The sequence below is a fragment of the Pseudophryne corroboree genome, chromosome 4, assembly GCF_028390025.1.
Source record: "Pseudophryne corroboree isolate aPseCor3 chromosome 4, aPseCor3.hap2, whole genome shotgun sequence".
In the NCBI taxonomy this organism is placed as follows: Eukaryota; Metazoa; Chordata; class Amphibia; order Anura; family Myobatrachidae; genus Pseudophryne; species Pseudophryne corroboree.
Genome location: NC_086447.1, coordinates 79742303 through 79766125, shown reverse-complemented (window position 1 = coordinate 79766125; position 23823 = coordinate 79742303). Strand labels below are relative to the sequence as shown.

The window sequence follows — 23823 nt, the reverse complement described above, 5'->3', positions numbered from 1 at the left end:
CGTCATGTGAAAGCAAAAGGCGAGGGAGACCGAGTCGGCCCGCCAAACAGGAGGGGGGCATCTATTTACCACCACGTATTTGGAATACGAAGAGCCGCTGCAGAACCTCATCCCTCTGAAGGTACTGAGGGCGACATATGTGCGGGACTGTGATCGGCCCAGGGTGTCTGGTAAGTTGTGATTTTGGTTGTCTGTGTTTTTGTGGGGGGGGGGGAGGGGGGGAGTTTAAGTATGTTATGCTCATAGAAATTTCTGGCTTATTTGTGCATGTCATCTTCCTTTGGGTATGGCAGGTATATCCAAACTGCGGCCCACCAGCTGTGAAGAAACTACACATCCCAGCATGCCGTCACACAGCTTTAACAATCTCTCACTGCAAAACTGTGTCCGGGCATGCTGGGCTATGTAGTTTCACAGCAGCTGGAGGGCCACATCTTGAACATGCCTGGTGTATGGTGTTTGCACATAAATGTATGTACTGTTTCTGCTTTAATGGGCCATCTTGCACAAACTTATTTGTGGAAGTGGGAGTCTAAATGTGTTTTGTTTTTTTGTTAATTGGTTGCCCACCACTCATTAATATGTTATGTGTGTAATGGTCTGAATTAGTTTTACACCTATACATTTTTTGCCTAAGAGAGTGTTTTGTGTTTCATTTAAAAATTCATTATTTTGTATGTAATGAGTAGGTTTTGTCTTTGGGATATTTTGTTGGTGCAAGCCTTTATATGGTGGCACGTTTTTTTGGATGAATGAAAAAATAGTGAACAATGAGTCCAAACATGAATTCAGTGTCTTACGGTTCAATACAATAGTGTTAAAGTTCACGGATTACAAACATAGAAGCATCATTAAGCAGGACATTGTTAAGCTGTGTGGATGTGTATGCCATCTGATAGGGTAGAAAGTTGTGGTTTAAAGGTATGATCTGTCATAAATCAGCTTAGGAGTCATGTGTTGCTAAATTTGGATGTAGGTTGTTGTTGTTTTTTAATATGTAAAGGGCCTCCTTTCCTTTTGCAGTGTCTACACATTCACAAAGGCCTTCTGGCCATGCCTCCACTGTAACTGAAGCCGAGGATGCTGCTGATATTGGTAAGTACATTAACCTTGGGTGTGTTTGAGCCTCAATGTTGAATGTAAAATAACTGAAGCCATCTTCCCCAAAGGTCCATCAACACATGCACTTCCCCCCGCGGAGGCACAGCCTGGGAGCGCTATCCAGACCACCACTACAGCCATCACCACGCCGCCGCATCTCCCTGGTTTCACCTGTGCCACCACAGCAACTGCTGGACAGTCCGCCACCCATGTCACCGCATTCCCCACAGCTGCCTGGTGAGTTTTGTTGCACATTCACACAACACAGACATTTCCACAGACCCTTTACACTACTCTAAACAGTGCTAAATATGCAGGACTAGTGATGGGCAACATAAGCTGTCATGTTGCCATTAACATCCAAACACAGTGAACTTTAAAATTATGTTGCACCTTGTATAATTCTACACATTACATGTGCATGAATGAGATGTCCTATATTCCACAGTTAGGGCAAATGCAAGCTAACGTCAAATACTGCAATGTTTGCAAACTGATTTGTGAAGCACATTAGTGCACCACGTAAGTGTAAACAACAAGCACATACATTAAATAGACACTATTGGCACTAAACACTTAGCCCAACAATTGTAAGGTGCATATGTGGAAAAAGTTAAAGACAAAATATGTGGCCAATTTCGGCTTCCCAACACACACACTGTCCAAAATTAATATGAAAACACCTTACAACTCCTTTCTCTTTACAGCGGACAACATTCTCCCAGAAAGTCAGCCAGGGCAACTGCAGCCAGCACCTGAGGCAGCATATACCCTCAATCTAGTTGAAATACCACCACCACAACCAACAAACACACAGTTTGCCACTCCGCCCTCTCACCAGACACCTGAGCAGGACAGAAGCCCACCCACACCGTTACCACAATCACCAGACCAGGCATTTTGGGCCAGCTGGTCGACGCAACAAAAAAAAAAAAAAAGTGCATGCGTAATCAAACACACTACATTGCAAGTCTAGCCCATCAAGTACCACGCATCACCAGAAGCAACAGCAGACAAACTAATGCGCTAACACGAATGGCAAACACATTAGAACTCATGAGGGCAGACAATAATCGCATGCTCGATACGTTTCAAAGAGTCATGGATGACAACCAAAGGCTACATCAAACGTACTTGCATATATTGACTGCAAATCAAACAACACAAGACGCCATTGTGAGAATTATGGAGAGCCACACGTCTGCAACCAGAGACTTAAATGTGACTCTGACAACACTAGGCCAACATCTCACTCAGAAAAGGGAACATACAGTTCCAGTTCCACTGCCACAACCACCTTGGTGACACCTGTCACGTCCCCTCCCAGACATTCAGCCAGAAGTCACCAAGATACCAGCGGCAAAGGGCCATCCACCTCAAGAGGCCGACATGCAAAATAAGACCACATAAGAAAATGTGTACAAAACACAAAATATTTTGCAGATAGCACAATTTTTGGGTTTGCACTCACAAGTGTGAGAAGTACTTTTTCTTTGTTTAGTACATTTATTATGAAACTTGTACTAGTAAAAACATGGTACAACATGATGCAGTTGTTTTGGTCTTCTTTAAAACAATATTTAGGTACAGTGGTTTTTTAAATACATATGCATGCTCACAATCAAGATACATATCTTATGCATGCAGCAGAGGTTAGCTTTTTTTGGTTTTAACATTACAAAATTAAAACATACTTGTTTTTAAAAAAAATGTTTTATCATTACCGTTCAATCCATCCATCTCTGTGTCATAATTCTCAATTTTTAATCACATCTTTAATGGTTATATATGCTAAGTGCTGCTATTTTGCATTTTTGGTTGATTATTAGGACAGGACTGTATTTGTTGGTCAATTTTAACTAAACAAACACAAGAACAAAGTGTAGTGTGGTGCCAAACATAACAGGAAACCCACAAAGCACACACAATACATAAAAAAACCATAAAGGAACATTAATACACTTACGTTAGTAATTGACAAGAGTGGTAGATGTCAAACACGCCAGCCAAAAGCAGTTCTATTTGAAATTACAACTTTGGTATGAATCCGATCGATGACATTTGCGGCAGAGTTTAAGGTGTTTACGGCCAAAAACACAAACACAAATCATTAGTAAATTACCGTGTTGCATTAAATAACAACCGTATTGGACTGAAGGTGTATTCATTCGTATTTGTGTTCGCGGCTGTGTTAAAATATACGAATGCAATGAACACGGCCGACTGGCAGGGTTAGTAAATTCCCGAAACGCCCCTTAGACAGAAAAACGGAACTCGAATGGATTCGAAAAAAATCGACATCTTAGTAAATAAACCCCCTGGTTGTTAAATGATGTCTAATTTATTATTACACTTCATGGATTTGCGTGTTAATGAAGTTTAAACATAATTTATGATAATGTTCTAAAGGCGGGTATACACTACCCGATGTTTAAATGCCGGTGGTGAACGCCTATATCGTTGGGGGATATAGAATTCAAAGAAATAGGGCCAGATTCAAAGCTGATCATAGATGTGCTAAATGAAACTAGCCCGCCACGCATGTCAAGCCCTACCCCCCCCCCCCCATCCCTGCATATTTGCAAAAGCATCGCATGGCAGCAATACTTTTGCACCCGGCGAGTAGCTCCCTGTCTACGCAGCCTAGCTGTGGTGCTACCCGCCATGTTTTGGGCCACAGCGGCTGCGTGTGACATTGCGGTCTGGACATGCCTGCATTGTCCGGACCATGTCCCCCCAATGGCGTTCTAACGCCACTGGTGCGCCCCCTGCCACCCTACGACAACCTCTGCCTGTCAATCAGGCAGATGTGATCGCAGTAGGGAGATGCTCTCGCATCTCACCGTGTGCGCACGTGCAGTGCGGCCCTGCATGCGCACACTACACAAAGGGCTTCAGGCTGTGATCGCCACCGTTGCAGCGATCAGGACTGAATTAGGCCCATATTGCGTACACACTGATTGTTATCGTTCAACGACAGCGTTCAGTGACGTCGCCGCCGGCATTCCCGAACATGCAGCTCAGCCCAACGTTGACGGGTTGAGCTGCATGTCAGCTCAATATTGGTGAACGCTGAACGACGTGCAGGAGCCGCATCGTTCATCATTCACCAATATCACAACTATACACAGTGGACGGTTTCAGGCTAAAAATAAATGATAACTACACAAATGTCGTTATCATTTATTTGTGTACCCCATAAGAGTTTTAGTTGGATCATTGCAGGATTAAGGGCGGTCGCAGCAATGGTGGTGGTTTGCAGTTCTGCAGGGAACCTGGTGGTGATGGCACAGCAGTGCAGTTTGCTGCCTTTGGGTGGTGCATGGAGATGCCATGAGGACACCTCCTTTAAGTTACATAGAAGTGTATTACTTGACCCTTGTGGAGATCCTTTATTCAAAGTCAGTGTAAGGTAGCTGAGAAACACAGGGTCCAGCATCGGTGGCCACCCCTAAATGGTTTTTGGTATACCTGGAGATTTCATTTGCAGTGCTGTCAGTTTGCCACTACTTTATGTACTGTACTTGGGTACAAGTCCACTGTTTTCACCAGACTCACCTCCCTGCACTCTTTAGATACTGTGCACATGAGCACAGTATCTGTTCAGGGGAGTGGTATTTGATATGCCGGCTGTTGGGATCACGACGCTCAGTATACCGGTGCCGGAATCCCGACAGCCGGCATACCGATAACTTTTCTCCCTCTTGGGGGGGGAGCCACGACCCCCCTGGAGGGAGAATAAATAGCGTGGAGCGCGTAGCTTGCCACCGTGCCCACAGTAAGCCCTCAAGGACGCCGGGGTGCTGACCACCGGCATAACATACTACACCCGTTCAGGGATCACTCAAAGTGCAGAGCAGTAGTGATCAAAGGCTCTCCCAGCCTGCCTTCCTGCACTCAGGACAATGTGACCTATAGATGGGACAGCAAGACAGTGTCCAAATAGCGGGACTTTCCAGGTGAAATTGGGACAGTTGGGAGGTATGCATAAGTAGCACTCACATACATTTATCTGAGGGTAGGGCATGGCTTAAAGTAGGTGGTGAAGTTGCTGCATGCTGTGATTGGTGCTGGATTGCAAGTACACAGGTTTACACAGGGATCCTTTACATAAATAGCGGTTAAAAGAGGGTAATAATCCCATCTCAAAGTACAAACAGACCAGACATATTAAGTGACTTTCATTGGTTCCAAAGTAAGGCATATTCTTTATTATAAACCCAGCTATGAGAAAAAATCCTTTATTTTTAGTGCAAGGTGCAATCCTATTTCATGTACGAGGCACAGCACACATCATATAGCTCATAGGCATACATGTAAAAGCTACTGCAGGGGTCAGGTCCAGTGTGGCCCCCGGAGGAGCCTGGAAGGTGAAGTTCTGCAGCAGCTTCACAAAGAACATGTAGAGCTCCATTTTAGCCAAGTTCTCACCGGCACAACTTCTCTTACCTAGAATAAAGAAACATTTGTCAGAGCATATAGCATTACTATATATCATACTTGCCTACTTTTGAGAAAGCATTTCAGGAAGATTGTGAACGTAACACCTATAAGCGCGGACGAGCACTGCTATAACTGAGAGGCGGGTCATGAAAATTACTTACATCTAAATGTAAATGAGTCCCAGCATTTGTAATATCTACTTGTTGAAGAAAAGACAATTGTTTGTGTATTGTGTTTTACAAGAGGTTCCATATACTGTAGGTGGCCACGAGAAACCTTATGTAATATGCATGTAGCCATAGGGATCATTGTGCCTTATAACCAATGCAGGAAAATGGCACTGATGTTCCCATTTGAATGTATAGTATGTATCTCTGATTTATTTTTTTACCCCAAGAATGTAACAGCTGCATAATGGGGTTACGGTGCAATCAGGGAGATTTCTGGTTTATTCAGGGAGTGAGGGAGATTGCTGCTATTTCAGGGAGTCTCCTGCAGAATGAGGGAGGGTAGGCAACTATACTATATATCAGTGATTATACACAATTCGGCACAGCACAGTACTTTCAGATTATCTGCCTCGATTAATTCTCTATGCGATACTCTTTAACCCAAAGCTTGTGCATACTCTTTTAATACATTAGAGATACTGGACCTGTATATACAGTGAGTTGGGTAGGTGTAAATAATACAAAAAAAAAAAAAGATCATTAAAAAAATATTGGGGGTATGTTTACTAAGAAGTGGCTTTAAACTAGCACCTCATCACGGCCCTCTGAGTTTATTCCAAGCGTTGTAGTTAGCAACCATGTCTGGTAACACGCCACAGCCAAAAGGATGAGATAGAGGGATGGTCATTAGTTGGGGTCAAAATGAGACTCACAAAAGTAAGCCAAGGAATGAGATGAGGAAAATGTCAAGAAGCAAATCGATATGAGACGTACACTTACAGTATATCAAAAAAACAACATTAACACAGAGGAAGGCTGGGGACTGGGGGCATTATTCTGGGGTTGAAGCAATGCAGGTGTTTGCAAAGTTGAGCAATTATTGGCTACTGCGCATGCATGAAAAGTCCTGAAAACCGCAACATCGCTCACCGGAGAAACGCAGACGCACTGCTGCATATGGAATTGAAGGCATTAGAACTGGCACTACAAGACCATGAGCATTCCTGCGAGGTGGCCTAAAGGGAATGTATGTCCATGAACATGACTGCTTTTCCAAATGCAGGGCTGCAGCCACATGCTGTATAGAGCAATTTCAGAAGGAGGAACTGTAGCAGCCATAGATTGATGCAAGGGCTGGTGCGATGCTGTGCCGATGGTGGTGGGTTATGAAGCACTGGTGGACCTACACTGTCTATGGGTATTGAATGTCGATATCTCAGGGCTTGCACTGTGTCCGGCACACACACATGCACAAGGGGAAGGCTGAAAATAGCATTTGATTATTACCGTCTCTGTGACTTTGCAAAAAAACGCAAAAACGCAGCATCTTTAGCGTCTATCACCGAATCAGGCCATTGGTGTGAAGCCTTTTAAAACTGTGGCACACTCCTGGTATCAGGAACTGGAATTTATATAGCACATCAGTCACATGACCGCAAACCCAAAATGATAGCTGAGCTGTGCGTCCTATGGCAATAAGCACAATGACAGCCATGGGGAAGAACCAATAAAATGAAGCGAGTCATCAGCCCGAGGGTTCTATCATATGAAACTCAAACAATGGAGAATATATACAAAAAGGTTAAAAGAGTCATATGTCATTAAACAATTACATTGAACATCCACATGCATGAATGCAGATAACTCAGAGAAAATCACTTTTCTCTACATTATATGTAAACATTTCGTGATTTCCCAAAAAATCATGCAGGTGTTACTGAAGGCTAAGCTGTGAACAAGCCCTGTGTGGATGAAACGCGCGTCAGGCAGAAGCAGGTACTGTTGTGCGCAGACAAGCCTGCATATCGTTGGCACACTCCTCTGAACATTCACGTACTTCTACGACGGTCTCTTACCTGGTCCCCAGAACTACCCTGCAATGCCTGGCAGGAAACGGGGAGTTCTAGGGGTTAAACTATACAGAAAGCAGAAACATTTATCGTTCTATATTAACCTATACAGAAAACAGGAGCATACTATATTTGCTGTCCTGGAAAGCTATCAGATATCCTCTCATCCATTTCCCGACAAATCATGCAGATGTTACTGAAGGCTGAAATGTGAACAAACCCAGGGGCAGATTTATTAAGCCTGGTGAAGTGATAAAGTGGAAGGTGATAACGCACCAGCCAGTCAGCTCCTAACTGTCATTTTTCAAGCCCAGCCTGTGACTTGGTAGTTAGGAGCTGATTGGCTGGTGCATTATCACCTTCCACTTTACCACTTCACCAAGCTTAATAAATCTGCCCCCCAGTGTCTAAGGGATCTATTTATTAAGCCTTGGATGGAGATTAAGTGGACGGAGATAAAGTACCAACCAATCAGCTCCTAACTGCCATGTCACAGACTGGGTTTGAAAAATGACGGTTAGGAGCCGATTGGCTGGTACTTTATCTCCATCCACTTTATCTCCAGCCGAGGCTTAGTAAACAGACCCCTAACTCCTGAGGTGTGTATCACCAGAGAGTTTAATCATCTTTACTTCTCATGAAATTAAAGGTAGATGGTTAAACCGATTCTGGTCAGGCTTCTTGATAAATGATCTAGTTTAATTTTTGTTGTTAATTCTTACTACTCTCTGGAAGCTTTTTTCTGGATTACTCTGTCAGAGTATTTCATGAAAAAAAATCATTCATTTACTGTACATAAAAAGTCTTCTTGATTTGAAAATGGGAATAATTTCTTAACTTAAATAAAAAATGGACACATTTTCTAGAAGAAACTGGTTGTCCATTGTGTCTGTGGAGGAGAGTTATTTAGGGCTGGCCTTTCTGATATGGTGTGAAAAAGAAAGAGGAAGTTGGGGAAAACAGCATCATGCATTCAGCCCGGACCACACCTAAAGCCTAAATTGTTCTCTAATACATCCATTAGTCACTTGCGAGTTGGTTGAGTGGTACAGTACTTGAGGTATTGCAATGTCAGTGTTTTAACTGTCATATTGAATTTTGAAGTAATACAATGAGTACTGTAAAACGTCTAGTAGGTTATATCTTAAGGCACCCTGCTATTGAAGTGATGAAGAAGAAGAAGAACTGAGGTCAGTTGTGTGGGTGTAATACAGATACAGTATGTTCCTGTTTCTCCCAAATAGAATGCTGCAGTTCCCACCCCTAGAGTGACCCACATCCTTAAGACTAATATTGCAAGTTGTATATGAAAGCAGTCTCACCTCAATCAATATCTCCTGTTTTCACTAGTTGCATTACTCTGGGAATCTGAAATTTGAAGACTACACTGACTTTCCAAATTATACTGATATTGATGTTTGCACTGCTCATTTTATTCCGTTTCCTGGATAACATAAGTTAGGACTATTGCAATTATTCCTTCTATGTAACTACACTAAGGCAGAATGTCAGATGCAACTCACCAGCTGAGAAAGGCATGAACGCTTCATTCTTCACAAAATTGCCGCTGGCGTCCAGAAAATGTTCCGGGTAAAACTCTTTTGGTTTTTTAAAGTAATCTTTGTCATACAGCACTGACGTCAGCAGTGGTATTACATGTGTCCCCTGAAAAAGTAATAAAATGTTAATATGGAACATTTATGTACAGAACAATTAAAGTGTGTAGGATTGAGTGTTAAAATGTTAACAACATTGTATTTATTTACCCGCAGATCATGGTGCAAACATTGAATAATTCTACATAGAAACAACATGTGATTGCTGATAAAACCTCCATGTTCTACTTACCCGCCCTATTATTATCTGCCCTATTTATTTCTTAAAAAATAGGGATGAGCGGGTTCGGTTCCCAGAGAACCCCCTTGAACTTAGAGGATATGGGGCGATCCGAGCCACAGCTTGGATCTCCCTGCCTGCCCGGGATCCCCAATTGAGGCAAAATCTCAGGATTCCGCTGTCGGATCCTGAGGTTTTGCCTCAGACGCTGGTCTCCATAGTAACCTATGGAAGACCGGTGAAAGAGCTGTCTGTTACAGCTCTCAGCCAATCAGCATGACCCCATAGGCTACAATGGGCCCAAGATGGATGCCCCCACAGTGCTAACAGTGCCACTGCCCGTACTTCCGACACCTGCACTGCCGACACTCCCTCACTGCCTCCACCCCCGCATTGCCCGCACTGCCGACACTGCTAGCACCCTTCACTGGGGACATTGCCATCACTCCTGCACTGAGGACACCTCCCGCATTGCCAACACTGCCGGAGCCACTGCACTGAGGACACTTCCGGCACTCCGACACTGCCGACACCCCTGAACTCCTGCACTGAGGACACCTTCAGCACTCCCACATTGCCGACACCCCTGCACTGAAGACTGCCAGTACTCCTGCACTGAGGACACCTCCGACACTCCCACATTGCCAACACTGCTGGCACCCCTGCACAGAGGACACCTCCGGCACTCCCAAATTGCAAACACTGCCGGCACCCCTGCACTGAGGACACCTCTGGCACTTGCACTGAGGACACCTCCGGCACTCCCGCATTTGCCGACACCCCTGAACTGAGGACTCTGCCAGCACTCGTGCACTGAGGACACCTCCGGCACTCCCGCATTGCCGACACTGCCAGCACCCTGCACTGAGGACACTGCCGGCACTCCTGCACTGAGGACATTGCCGGCACTCCTGCACTGAGGACACCTCCGGCACTCCTGCATTGCCGACACTACCAGCACCCTGCACTGAGGACACTGCCAGCACTCCTGCACTGAGGACACCTCTGGCACTGAGGACTCTGCCAGCACTCCTGCACTGAGGACACCTCCGGCACTCCTGCACTGAGGACACCTCCGGTACTCCTGCATTGCCGACACTGTCAGCACCCTGCACTGAGGACACTGCCAGCACTCCTGCACTGAGGACACCTCCGGCACTTGCACTGAGGACACCTCCGGCACTCCCGCATTTGCCGACACTCCTGCACTGAAGACTCTGCCAGCACTCCTGCACTGAGGACACCTCCGGCACTCCTGCATTGCCAACACTGCCGGCACCCCTGCACTGAGGACAATACCGGCACTACTGCACTGAGGACATCTCTGACACTCCCGTATTGCCGACACTGCCAGCACCCCTGCACTGAGGAATCTGCCAGCACTCATGCACTGAGGACACCTCTGGCACTCCCGCATTGCCAACACTGCCAGCACCCTGCACTGAGGACACTGCCGGCACTCCTGCATTGAGGACACTGCCGGCACTCCTGCATTGAGGACACCTCCAGCACTCATGCACTGAGGACACCTCCGGCACTCCCGCATTGCCGACACTGCCAGTACCCTGCACTGAGGACACTGCCGGCACTCCTGCACTGAGGACACCTCCGGCACTCCAGCACTGAGGACACCTCCGGCACCCCTGCAGTGCCGACATTGCTGGCATCACCACACTAAGGACACCACTGGCACCCCTGCACTGCCAACACTGCCGGCACCATAGCATTGTAGACATTGCTGGCACCCTATACTGCCGACAATGCCGGCATCACCACTCTGAGGACACCACAGACACCCCTTCACTGCCAACAGTACCGCTCTAAGGACACCACTGGCACCACTGCACTGCCGACACTGCTGGCACCACCACACTGAAGACACCGCTGGCAACCCTGCACTGAGAACCCTCTGTCACAGTAAGTGCACTATTGGTGTATCTAACCTGCACTGTATCCGACCAGCACTATAACCCATGCTGTATCTGACCCACACTATATCTGACCCACATTGTAGTTGACCTGCACTGAAACCCGCACTGTATCCAACCTACACTGCACCCGACCTGCATTGTATTTGACCCGCACTGTATCCAACCAACACTGTATTTGGCCTGTGCTGTATCCAACCCACACTGTATTTGGCCCGCGCTTTATCCAACCCACACTGTATGCGACCTGCGCTGTATTCAACCCACACTGTATTTGATCTGCACTGTAACCTGCACTTTATCCAGCCCATGCTGTATCTGACCCACAATATATACAACTCACAGTGTATGCGACCCATACTGTATCTGACCTGCACTTTATCTCGCACTGTATCTAACGCGCACTGTATCTGACCTTGCACTGTAGCCAACCCTCACTGTATGCGACACACACTGTATCCTGCTGTAGTAGGGTATGCCGGCGGTCGGGCTCCTGGCGACCAGCATACCGGTGCTGAAATCCTGACCACCGGTATACAGACAGCTGGATGAGCGCAAATGAGCCCCTCGTGGGCTTGCTGCGCTCGCCACGCTGCGGGCACGGTGGCGCTCTATGCGCGTCACGCTATCTATTCTCCCTCCAGGGGAGTCGTGGACCCCCAAGAGGAAGAAAAGATGTCGATATGCCGGCGGTCAGGATTCCGGCGCCGGTGTGCTGGTCGTCGGGAGCACGGCCGCTGGCAAACAGAAGACCACCCACTGTATCCAACCTGCACTGTAGCCTACACTGTATCCAACCCACACTGTATCCAATCCAAATTCTGACCTGCACTGTATCCAACCCGAACTGTATCCCGCACTGTATCCAACCTGCACTGTATCTCGCACTGTATCCGACAGCACTATATCCAACCTACACTCCGACCTGCACTGTATCCGAGCCGCATTGTGTGCGATCTGCACTATATACAACCCACAATAAATTCCATATACACTTTATCTGACCTGCCTTGTATCCACCTGCACTGCATCTGACCCACACTGTTACCTACATTGTATCCGACCCACTTTGTATCCAACTTGCACTGTAATTAGCACTGTGTCTGACCCGCACTGTATCCAACCAACACTGTAACCTGGTCAATATTTAAGTGTGTGTCCCAAAGTATTCCATACTGTACTATGCAGGTATGGAATGCTGTTTTTTTGATTGGGGAGAATTTGGGAAGCTGCTCAACAAAATGGCTGATTGATCATGGCTTTACATGGGCAGAGAATGGCAGTCATCAGTGACCCAGGGCCCCCAGGAGGGAGGTACAGACTGGGCACTGAGAACAGGCATGTGCTGGGGGCATGTGCACTTGTGTAGGGGGCATCAAAGTCTGCTGTTGCTATTTTACACATGTTTTTTTTTCTTTGCTGTTTGGTAACTACTTTAGAGCAATTATATTGTACACACGATTCTCAGGAAATTTCTGTGTTGGATTGTTTTCTATTGGTACTACTTGTGAGTTGGTTTGATTGGTTATTGCTAATACAGTACTAATTTGTAAACCATTTTTAAACAGAAATAACTGCCGTGTGTTTGTGCCGCTGCTCTGTTGGTTTAGCCAGCCAGGCTATGGCCTATGTTGGTGTACAATATTGGCCCTCATTCCGAGTTGTTCGCTCGCTAGCCGCTTTTCGCAGCAGTGCACACGCTAAGACGTCGCCCTCTGGGAGTGAATCTTAGCTTAGCAGAATTGCGAACGAAAGATTAGCAGATTTGCGAATAGAAATTTCTTAGCAGTTTCTGAGTAGCTCGAGACTTACTCTGCCACTGCGATCAGTTCAGTCAGTTTCGTTCCTGGTTTGATGTCACAAACACACCCAGCGTTCGCCCAGGCACTCCCCCGTTTCTCCAGCCACTCCCGCGTTTTTCCCAGAAACGGCAGCGTTTTTTCACACACCCATAAAACGGCCTGTTTCCGCCCAGAAACACCCACTTCCTGTCAATCACACTCCGATCACCAGAACGAAGAAAAGTCCTCGTAATGCCGTAAGTAAAATACCAAACTTCTTAGCAAATTTACTTGACGCAGCCGCAGTGCGAACATTGCGCATGCGCAGTTAGCGGAAAATCGCACCGATGCGAAGGGAAATAACGAGCGAAAAAACTCGGAATGAGGGCCATTGTGAGGTGTGAGTTGGTCAAAATTGACTGGAAATAGTGGAAATGACATTGTTATTGTAATGTTATTGAGGTTAATAATACTGTAGGAACAAAAATACCCCCAAATCATGTGATTTTAGCTGTTTTTATATATTTTTTTTCGAAAATCATCCAGATCCAAAACCAAAACCGGAAAAGGTGGTTTTGGCAAAACCAATCCAGATCCAAAACACGAGCGGAGATCCAGATCCAAAAGCAAAACACAAAACCCTAAAAGTGTCCGCCGCATATCTCTCCCAAACACTGTTGAGGCTTGTTTTTCAAGAAACAAAACATGATGAAGTTTGTGTCCATCTCTATATCCTACATTACATTAGGCATATATTCATTCTTTTTTCAGATGTAATCACTGTCATGTGTGTAAATTATTGTAAAATGTTGGTAACTCTTAGAGATGAGCGGGATCGGTTCTCCGAGAACCGAACCCCCCCCCCCCCCTCCCCCGAACTCCACGTGGTTTACACGGGCCCGAGGCATGCTCGGTTGTTCCCGCCTGGCTCGGAATACCCGAACGAGGTAAAACGTCATCATCCCGCTGTCGGATTCTCGCGAGATTCGGATTCCATATAAAGAGCCGCGCGTCGCCGCCATTTTCACTTGTGCATTGTCGAGAGAGCGAGAGGACGTGGTTACGTTCTCTGAGTGGAAAGCTCAATATCAGCTCAATATCAGTGCTCAGTATGTGTGCTGCATTGTGGTGACCAGTATACTACAGTACAATAGTCCAGTGCTGCATCTCGCTGCTCAGTGTCAGTTCTAGTATCCTCATCAGTGCTCAGGATCAGTGCTCATTGTCTTGTGCTGCATTGTGGTGACCAGTATACTACATTACAGTAGTCCAGTGCTGCATCTCGTTGCCCAGTGTCAGTTCTAGTATCCTCATCAGTGCTCAGTATCACTACTCATTGTCTTGCTGCTGCATTGTGGTGACCAGTATATTACAGTACAATAGTCCAGTGCTGTTCTTGCTGCCCAGTGTCATTTCTAGTATCCTCATCAGTGCTCAGTATCACTACTCATTGTCATGTGCTGCATTGTGGTGACCAGTATACTACAGTACAATAGTCCAGTGCTGTTCTCGCTGCCCAGGATCAGTTCTAGTATCCTCATCAGTGCTCAGTATCATTACTCATTGTCTTGCTGCTGCATTGTGGTGACCAGTATACAACAGTACAATAGTCCAGTGCTGTTCTCGCTGCCCAGTGTCATTTCTAGTATCCTCATCAGTGTTCAGTATCACTACTCATTGTCTTGTGCTGCATTGTGGTGACCAGTATACTACAGTACAATAGTCCAGTGCTGTTCTCGCTGCCCAGTGTCAGTTCTAGTATCCTCATCAGTGCTCAGTATCACTACTCATTGTCTTGCACTGCATTGTGGTGACCAGTATTCTACAGTACATTAGTCCAGTACTGTTCTCGCTGCCCAGTGTCAGTTCTAGTATCCTCATCAGTGCTCAGTATCACTACTCATTGTCTTGCTGCTGCATTGTGGTGACCAGTATACTACAGTACAATAGTCCAGTGCTGCATCTCGCTGCTCAGTGTCAGTTCTAGTATCCTCATCAGTGCTCAGGATCAGTGCTCATTGTCTTGTGCTGCATTGTGGTGACCAGTATACTACAGTACAGTAGTCCAGTGCTGCATCTCGTTGCCCAGTGTCAGTTCTAGTATCCTCATCAGTGCTCAGTATCACTACTCATTGTCTTGCTGCTGCATTGTGGTGACCAGTATACTACAGTATAATAGTCCAGTGCTGTTCTCGCTGCCCAGTGTAATTTCTAGTATCCTCATCAGTGTTCAGTATCACTACTCATTGTCTTGTGCTGCATTGTGGTGACCAGTATACTACAGTACAATAGTCCAGTGCTGTTCTCGCTGCCCAGTGTCAGTTCTAGTATCCTCATCAGTGCTCAGTATCACTACTCATTGTCTTGCTGCTGCATTGTTGTGACCAGTATACTACAGTACAATAGTCCAGTGCTGTTCTCGCTGCCCAGTGTCAGTTCTAGTATCCTCATCAGTGCTCAGTATCACTACTCATTGTCTTGCTGCTGCATTGTGGTGACCAGTATACTACGGTACAATAGTCCAGTGCTGTTCTTGCTGCCCAGTGTCAGTTCTAGTATCCTCATGAGTACTCAGTATCACTGCTCATTGTCTTGTGCTGCATTGTGGTGATCAGTATACTACAGTACATTACTAATAGTCCAGGGCTATTCTCGCTGCCCAGTGTCAGTTCTAGTATCCTCATCAGTGCTCAGTATCACTACTCATTGTCTTGCTGCTGCATTGTGGTGACCAGTATACTACAGTACAATAGCCCAGTGCTGTTCTCGCTGCCCAGTGTCAGTTCTAGTGTCCTTATCAGTGCTCAGTATCACTACTCATTGTCTTGCTGCTGCATTGTGGTGACCAGTATACTATAGTACAATAGTCCAGTGCTGTTCTCGCTGCCCAGTGTCAGTTCTAGTACCCTCATCAGTGCTCAGTATCACTACTCATTGTCTTGCTGCTGCATTTTGGTGACCAGTATTCTACAGTACAATAGTCCAGTGCTGTTCTCGCTGCCCAGTGTCAGTTCTAGTATCCTCATCAGTGCTCAGTATCACTACTCATTGTCTTGTGCTGCATTGTGTGGTGCTCAGTATACTACAGTACATTACTAATAGTCCAGTGTCTTGTGCTGCATCTTTCTGCTGTAGGGTGCTGTGGTAGTGTCCTGTTACTGTGCATAGGTCATCATCATTCCAGTCACAGTGGTATCTGGGTGGTGACAATTCCAGAGTGCTTTTGTGCTGCTCACTAATACTAGTACAGTGTCTTGTGCTGCATCGTGCTGCTCAGTGTCAGTTCTCCGTAGTATCATCAGTGCTCAGTATAATCAGTGCTCAGTATAATCAGTGATCATTATAATCAGTGCTCAGTATAATCAGTGCGCTGTTAGACGTGCGCCCGTTATCTGCCATTAGTGCAGTGGGATTTAACAACTGATGAAGTTATTGTGTCCCCGGTACCAAATCCCATCTAGATTCCACTTCACTAGGCAGGCGATAGCGAGATTTTGCCAATTAATTCCAGTGATTTGGACGTAGCATTCCAGTGATTTTACCAATTAATATCACTGATTTATAATTATTAATTACAGTGATCTTGCCAAATAATTCCATTGATTTGCACATATAATTCCAGTTGGAATTGTTTGTGTCACTTGGCTTAGTCATACAGCTACCTCATTGCACCTCTTCGACATCTTTGCATGAGGCGCTGTTTGGGGCCTAGTTTCTGAAAGTGCCATCCTGTGTGACACTGCCGTATGAGTCCAGGGGTACTGCTGTATTAGTCCTGGGGTACTGCCGTATAAGTCCACCAATTGCAGATTTTTTTTAAAGTGACTGGAGCGTGCTGGAGATGCTGTCAGTGGACCGAACAATTGCGGCCCACTCTTGACATTCAGCCACTGCGTGACACAACTAGGTGGTTGTGTCGCTTAGCTAAGGCCTACAGCAACCTCGGTGCACCTTTTTCTCGTCTTTGCATCATGTGCTTTTAGGGGCCTTTTTTTATATCTGCCCTCCTGTCTGCCACTGCAGTGCCACTACTAGCTGGGCCAAGTGTTTGTGCTGACCACTTGGGTCGCTTAGCTTAGTCATGCAGTGACCTCGGTGCAACCTTTCGGCCTAAAAACAATATTTTGAGGTGTGAGGTGTTCAGAATAGACTGGAAATGAGTGGAAATTATTGTCATTGAGGTTAACAATACTATAGGATCAAAATTACCCCCAAATTCTATGATTTAAGCTGTTTTTGAGTTTTTTTAAAAAAAAACACCTGAACCCAAAACACACCCAAATCCGACAAAAAGTCTTAAGGGAGGTTTTGCCAAAACGCGTCCGAATCCAAAACACAACAGTGAAACCGAATCCAAAAAAACACAAAACCCAAAAAATGCCCGCTGCACATCTCTAGTAACTCTGTTATATGAATTATCATAACCTAGAAATTAGAGATGTACAGCGGACACTTTTCGGGTTTTGTACCCATCATTTCAGGGAAAGGGTCTGCCACATGACTGTGGCTGACAGAGCCGTAACTAGGTGTGTGCGGAGTGGGCTTTTAACACAGCGCACCTGTGGTGGGAGCGCACCTTGCGCCGAGTCACCGATTGGCCACAGCAGGCAGCACTGGCGATGGGGAGTCCCCTGTAGATGCCGCACATGAAATCGCCCGCCTCCCTATCCAGCTGCTGCTGCTGTGTACATACGTACACACTGCACGGGGGGTGATACTACTGTGTGATATTCTGGAGGGGTGACAGTGGGCGCACATGTAGTCTGACAGGCTACAGTGCGGCGGGCATATCTGCAGGTAGTAGGTCGCCTCCGTCTGTGGCCTACCCCCGCCCCCCCCGCTAGCAGAGGAGGAGCCTGGACACATCCCGGCCGGCGGCGTGTAACCAGGACAGGGCTCAGGTGTCAGGTCACCTTTATTCGGTGAGTATATATACAGCAGCATCCACATCCGGGGGATGGAGACTCCGTGCGTGTGCCGCCGGGACAGTGGCTGCGTCCTGCGCTGCTTTCCATAGGGGGAGTACAAGGGCACTCAGGATCAGGGGGCACTGCTGCTGCTACCAGGCTGCATATGGGGACCCTCTGCCTAACGCAGAGCCGGATTAAGGGGGGGGGGGGGCAGGGGGTACGTTCCCCGGGCCCCACAGTTTTAGGGGGGCCCCCAGCTGGAGTAGCTCTGTCCCAGCTCTGAAGCTCCCCCGTCCTGCCAGTAACAGCAGCAGCATTGTGCTACAGTCAGCACACACTGCTGCGTGTTGGCAGGTCTGTGGTTTTGCAGGGAGGCAGCAGCTTTCTTCTGCCTGTGCGGTTGTGTAGGGTGGAGCGACCTCCCCCTCTGGATTTACCCCTAGCTGAGGGGCCAAAATCACATAAAAAAAACAACAAAAAAACAGGAATTTGCAAAAGGGTGTGTGGCCATGCAGTCCGCGATTAGGCCACGCCTCCTAACCCAAAGCAGGCACAGCAATGAGATAGGGCCCCCCTGTCTCAAGTACCCTGAGCCCCCCGGACTCATAATCCGCCCCTGGCCTAACGTTAAGGTAAAGAAGAGATAAAAGGTTTTTTCCGTTGCCTCTCTCTCTGCTGGTGTCACCAGGGTGACAGGACTCTGTCTCCAGCACTTGTGTTGGAAGCTCCAATAAATGCTTTTAATTAAAGTACAAACCATATTTGTTGTTTTTATGTAGCTGAAGGTGGCTCTTTATTATTCTTATTCATGCTCCGTCCATACTTACCTACATTTTATTTCTCCTCTCCGGGAGAAGCCCGGAGAGGAGACGCCGCAGGTGTCTTCGGGGGGCGGGGCCGGACTGTGACATTACTAAGCCCCGCCCCCGCATCGGGAAATGCCGCGATTCGCGGGTCCGCGGAAAGGGGCGGGGCTAAAATGATGCGATTTGCGTCATTTTAACCCCTTTTCCACCCGACGGAATCTCTCCATCCTGCCCGCATCCCTAGGGTGCGAGCAGTATGCGGGAGACCTGCCCACTCTTCCGGGGGTGCGGGGAGCTACCCAAAAAAACGGGAGCCTCCCGCAGCTTCCGGGAGAGTAGGTAAGTATGGCTCCGTCTTCTTCCAAAAATAAATAAAATCAATGATTTAACTTAAGCCATATCAATGACTTCACAGGGGATACCCGAGTTTTATAGAAAACTCACCTGCATTTATTTAGCCTAAGGCCTCATATCAGATAGAAAAAGATGCATATGCTAATGGACCCTATACTCTTAAAGACTGTGACGTGCGATATGAACGATATCGTTTAGTATGTAGGCACTGACAATGAACGATGCACGTCCCTGCGGTCATTCATCGTTGGATTTCCGTCGTTTTTGAATGCAAGTCAATTTGGACAATAACGATCATCATTCAGATCGCTCATTGTCCAAATTGCCAAAGTGTGTAGAGCTCATTACGGTAATGGGCCCTACACACTTGGTGATGTTTTCCGATTTGGACGATGTTCGTTTTCAACGATTAACCATCATCCAAATTGGCTTGCTATGCTAAACGAGGGAAAACCAACTGTGAAGGACCGCACGCGTGGTTAAAGGGGGGGGGGCTCCGATGCTGCTTCTTGCACACAGCACCAAAATGTCTAGTTACGGCACTGGTGGCTGAAATGATTGGTTTGTATGGGCCCAAAATAAAAGCAATTAATCTCTCCTTGCACAAACTGGCTCTACAGTGGCAAGATGTCGTCCTCATCATCAGATTCCCCCCCCCCCCCCCCTTTAGTGCTTACGCTATTACCCAAAGTTTCTGAACTTGACAATGACTTATGATGAATGTGCTGCATGTGAGGTATAAGGGAGGATGTTCCTAGGTGGTTAACATCCTTACCCCTACTTATTATGGATTGACAAAGGCAAAAGATGGTGTCACACATCGGGGATCGCGGCCACCGTGCTTACCCCTGCGTGTTCGCTGGCTCTCTTGGCGGCTCCGACCTCCGATGGGTTCCGGGTCCCAGCGTCTGGCTGGCGCTGCTCCCGGTGGTCCTCCGGAGCGTGGGCGCCGCCATTGCGCTCGGCGTCCACATAGGTGTTGTGAGCGGGTGACGTCACTTGCTCCCCTCTCCGCCAATCAGGGTGAAGCGGGAAGATCAAAAGCAGACGCCGGTCTGTGTCCGGCGCCTGAGTATCGTCTCTCTACTGTAACGAACGCCAGTGCTCCTGATAGCAGCGTGTTTTCCTGTGGCTATACTCCAGCGCCTCCTGCATCCAAGGTGTCTTCCTGCAAGCATAGTCCCCAGTGTTCACAGTAATCAGCATGTCTTATGGGTTGAACAAACTTTAATCTTTTGTCTTCAGCATCGCTCACAAGTCCTTCATTCTTCTGTGTGCTTCAGCATCGCTCCCAAACCTTGTCACATCAATTTCTTCAGCATCGCTCACAAGTCCTTCATTCTTCTGTGTGCTTCAGCATCGCAACAAAATCTTGTCACATCAATTTCTTCAGCATCGCTCACAAGTCCTTAATTCTTCTGTGTGCTTCAGCATCGCTCCAAAACCTTTGTCACATCGAGTTCTTCAGCGTTATACACGAATTATAATTGCCAAGTAGTTCTGCATGAGGAAGACCTATATCCGTCCGTCCCTACTCCGGCCCAGCTGCAGTTCCTCTTCCCGACCATCGGAAGAACCCCCGAGTTCTCAACTACTTCGAACCAGGTCAGTGACAGTATACTCAGGCCTAATGGACCCGGGGGATCGCAACGCAGAGTCAAGCGCTTTTCAAAATTTGGCCTCCTGAGTTCAGAGTCAGGAGGCGGCACAGGGTCAAGTGATGCAGTATCTTCAGGAATTATCTGGTTATCTGGATCAAATTCAAGCTACTTTGGCTTCTGTAGTTCCGGCTCCTGCTCATGTATCTGCTCCAGTAGTTGCTTCCAGTAATGTTCAATCCTCAGCTGTAATCAGGCCGCGTCTTCAGCTTCCTACTCCCTCCCACTACAATGGGAATCCTAAAAATTGCCGCGGTTTTCTAAATCAGTGTGAGGTGCACTTTGAACTTCTCTCACATAATTTTCCCACGGATCAGTCTAAAGTGGCCTACAGTATATCATCTCCTTGCTCGAAGGTGCAGCATTGGATTGGGTGTCTCCATTATGGGAACGGTTGGATCCGTTGGTCTCCAATTACGCTAACTTCATCGCGTACTTCCGGAAAATTTTTGATGAGCCCGGTAGGGCTACCGCTGCCTCTTCAGATTTGCTTCGAATTCGACAAGACTCCCGCCCCGTGGGACAGTACGTTGTTCAATTCCAGACCATTGTCTCGGAATTATGTTGGAACAACGATGCTCTCCGGGCCGCCTTTTGGAACGGGCTCTCTGATCGCCTGAAGGATGAGCTGGTCACTAGGGATTTGCCGGATCCACTGGAAGAATTGATCTCGCTCTGTGTCAAGGTGGACCTTCGCATGCAGGAACGTGGAGGAGAACGCAGTCGGTCGGATCGGTCAAGGTTTTCGGCTTCCTCTTCCTAGGCCAGTGGCATTACCAGCTCCAGATGAACCTATGCAAATTAACCGGTCCCGACTGTCTCCGGAGGAACGACAACGCAGACGTGACAGTAAACTCTGCCTTTATTGTAGAGCCGCAGATCACTTCATCAAATTTTGTAAATCTCGCCTGGGAAACGGGCAGGCCTAGCTTGTTCCGGAGGAGTCAAGTTGGGAGTCACGTCCAAATCTTCTCCAATTGTGGATTGTCTACTCTCTGTGTCTCTGTTCTCCGAGATGATTTCCAAACCCCGGTATGCCCTGTTAGACTCTGGGGCTGCAGGAAACTTTATTTCTCGTTCTTGTGCTCTGAGTTTGGGTTTGAAATTGCAGTCTGTCAAACGACCAATTATGTTGACTGCCATCAACGGTACCAAAATATCCAGTGGTCTTATTACAAGTCACACGGAGCCAATCAAGTTGCAAGTTGGGGCCTTACATCAAGAGTTTTTAGAATTTCTAGTGATTCCGGAAATGCCACATGATCTTGTCCTTGGCTTGCCCTGGCTCAAAACCCATAATCCCCAAATTGATTGGAAATCGTCTCAGATATTATCTTGGAGTTCCTACTGTCACTCTTGTTGTCTCACACCTGTTATTCCACTCTGTGCATCTTCCGGATCAGATGAGGACCTCATTCCAGAGGCCTATCGTGAGTTCACGGATGTATTCTCTGAGTAGGCAGCCGACCGGTTACCTCCCCATAGACCGTGGGACTGTCCCATTGAGCTTATTCCTGGGAAGATGCCACCCCGAGGACGCACGGGACAATTGTAAAACCGCCTTTAATACCAGGGACGGGCATTACGACTACCTGGTAATGCCATTCGGGCTCAGTAATGCTCCTGCTGTGTTCCAAGGATTTGTAAACAAAATCTTTCGTGATCTGTTATACCAAAGTGTAGTAGTGTACCTGGATGACATTCTGATATTTTCCAAGAATCTTGCGGAGCACAGGATACAGGTTAAGGAGGTTCTACGCCGACTACGTAGGAATCATCTCTACGGCAAGATTTCCAAATGTACCTTTGAGGTTCATTCAATTCCATTTCTTGGTTACATCATCTCGGGCACGGAGCTTCGTATGGAACTGGAGAAACTCACAGCCATCCGGGACTGGACTCGGCCTCTCTCCTTGAAAGCAGTACAAAGATTCCTGGGCTTTGCTAACTACTATAGGAAGTTCATTAAGGGATTTTCCACCATAGTTGCTCCCATTACTGCATTGACCAAAAAGGGTTCCAATCCAAGTCTATGGTCCCCCAAAGCTATATAAGCGTTTGCCCAGCTGAAATTAGCTTTCATGTCTGCCCCGGTACTCCAACAGCCAAATTTCAAGGAACCGTTCTTCCTGGCAGTCGATGCTTCTTCGGTTGGAGTTGGGGCCGTCCTTTCTCAGTATTTCTCTGATGGGAAATTGCATCCATGCGGTTTCCACTCTCGAAAATTTTCTCCTGCGGAACGGAATTACACAATAGGAGATCAAGAGCTTTTGGCAATTAAAACTGCCTTGGAGGAATGGAGATATTTATTGGAAGGTGCTAAACATCTAATTACTATCTACACCGATCACAAGAATTTACTATACATCAAAACCGCCCAATGTCTGAATCCCCGTCAGGCCAGATGGGCGCTCTTCTTCACTCGGTTTTCATTTGTCATTAAGTACCGGGCTGGGTCCCTCAGTGCTAAAGCTGACGCTCTGTCTCGTTCTTTGTCTGCCTCGGATGAAGAGAATTCTTTAGAGAAAAGTTTAATTCTCAGTCCAGTCTCCATTTCCGCAGCTCCAACATCCTTAGATCCTCCTCCTGGGAGAATGTCCGTGCCAGTTGAGTTCCGACCAAGATTGCTTCAATGGGCCCATGTTTCCAAGTTCTCCGGTCACCCGTGTGCTCAAAAGATGTTCGAATTCCTACGAAGATCTTATTGGTGGGTCACTATGAGAAGAGATATACAGGACTATGTTAATTCTTGTCCACAATGTACCCAACACAAAATTCCTTGTTTGCCTCCAGTCGGATTGCTTCGTCCTTTGTCCATTCCTGGTAAACCCTGGACCCATATTTCCATGGACTTCATCACTGACTTGCCCCTTTCCAAGGGTTGTAATACCATTTGGGTAATTGTGGATCGTTTTTCAAAGATGGCACATTTTGTTCCGTTGACAGGTCTTCCAACGGCTCCCAAGTGGGCACTACTATTCATCCG

The 23823-nt window shown here is 47.0% G+C and overlaps 1 protein-coding gene across 1 annotated transcript in view; it reads right to left on the bottom strand.

The window, feature by feature from the left end:
- Positions 1–5276: 5276 nt before the first annotated feature.
- The window catches only part of LOC134908933 (cytochrome P450 2C5-like), a 128949-nt gene continuing 110402 nt past the window's right edge, over positions 5277–23823 (bottom strand). Inside the window, exons 10-11 of the mRNA XM_063915187.1 lie at positions 9088–9229; positions 5277–5550 (exon numbers count right to left, since the gene is read on the bottom strand). Of these exons, the coding sequence (XP_063771257.1) occupies positions 5372–5550; positions 9088–9229 (321 nt within the window). The 3' untranslated portion in view covers positions 5277–5371. The remainder of the gene's footprint in view (positions 5551–9087; positions 9230–23823) is intronic.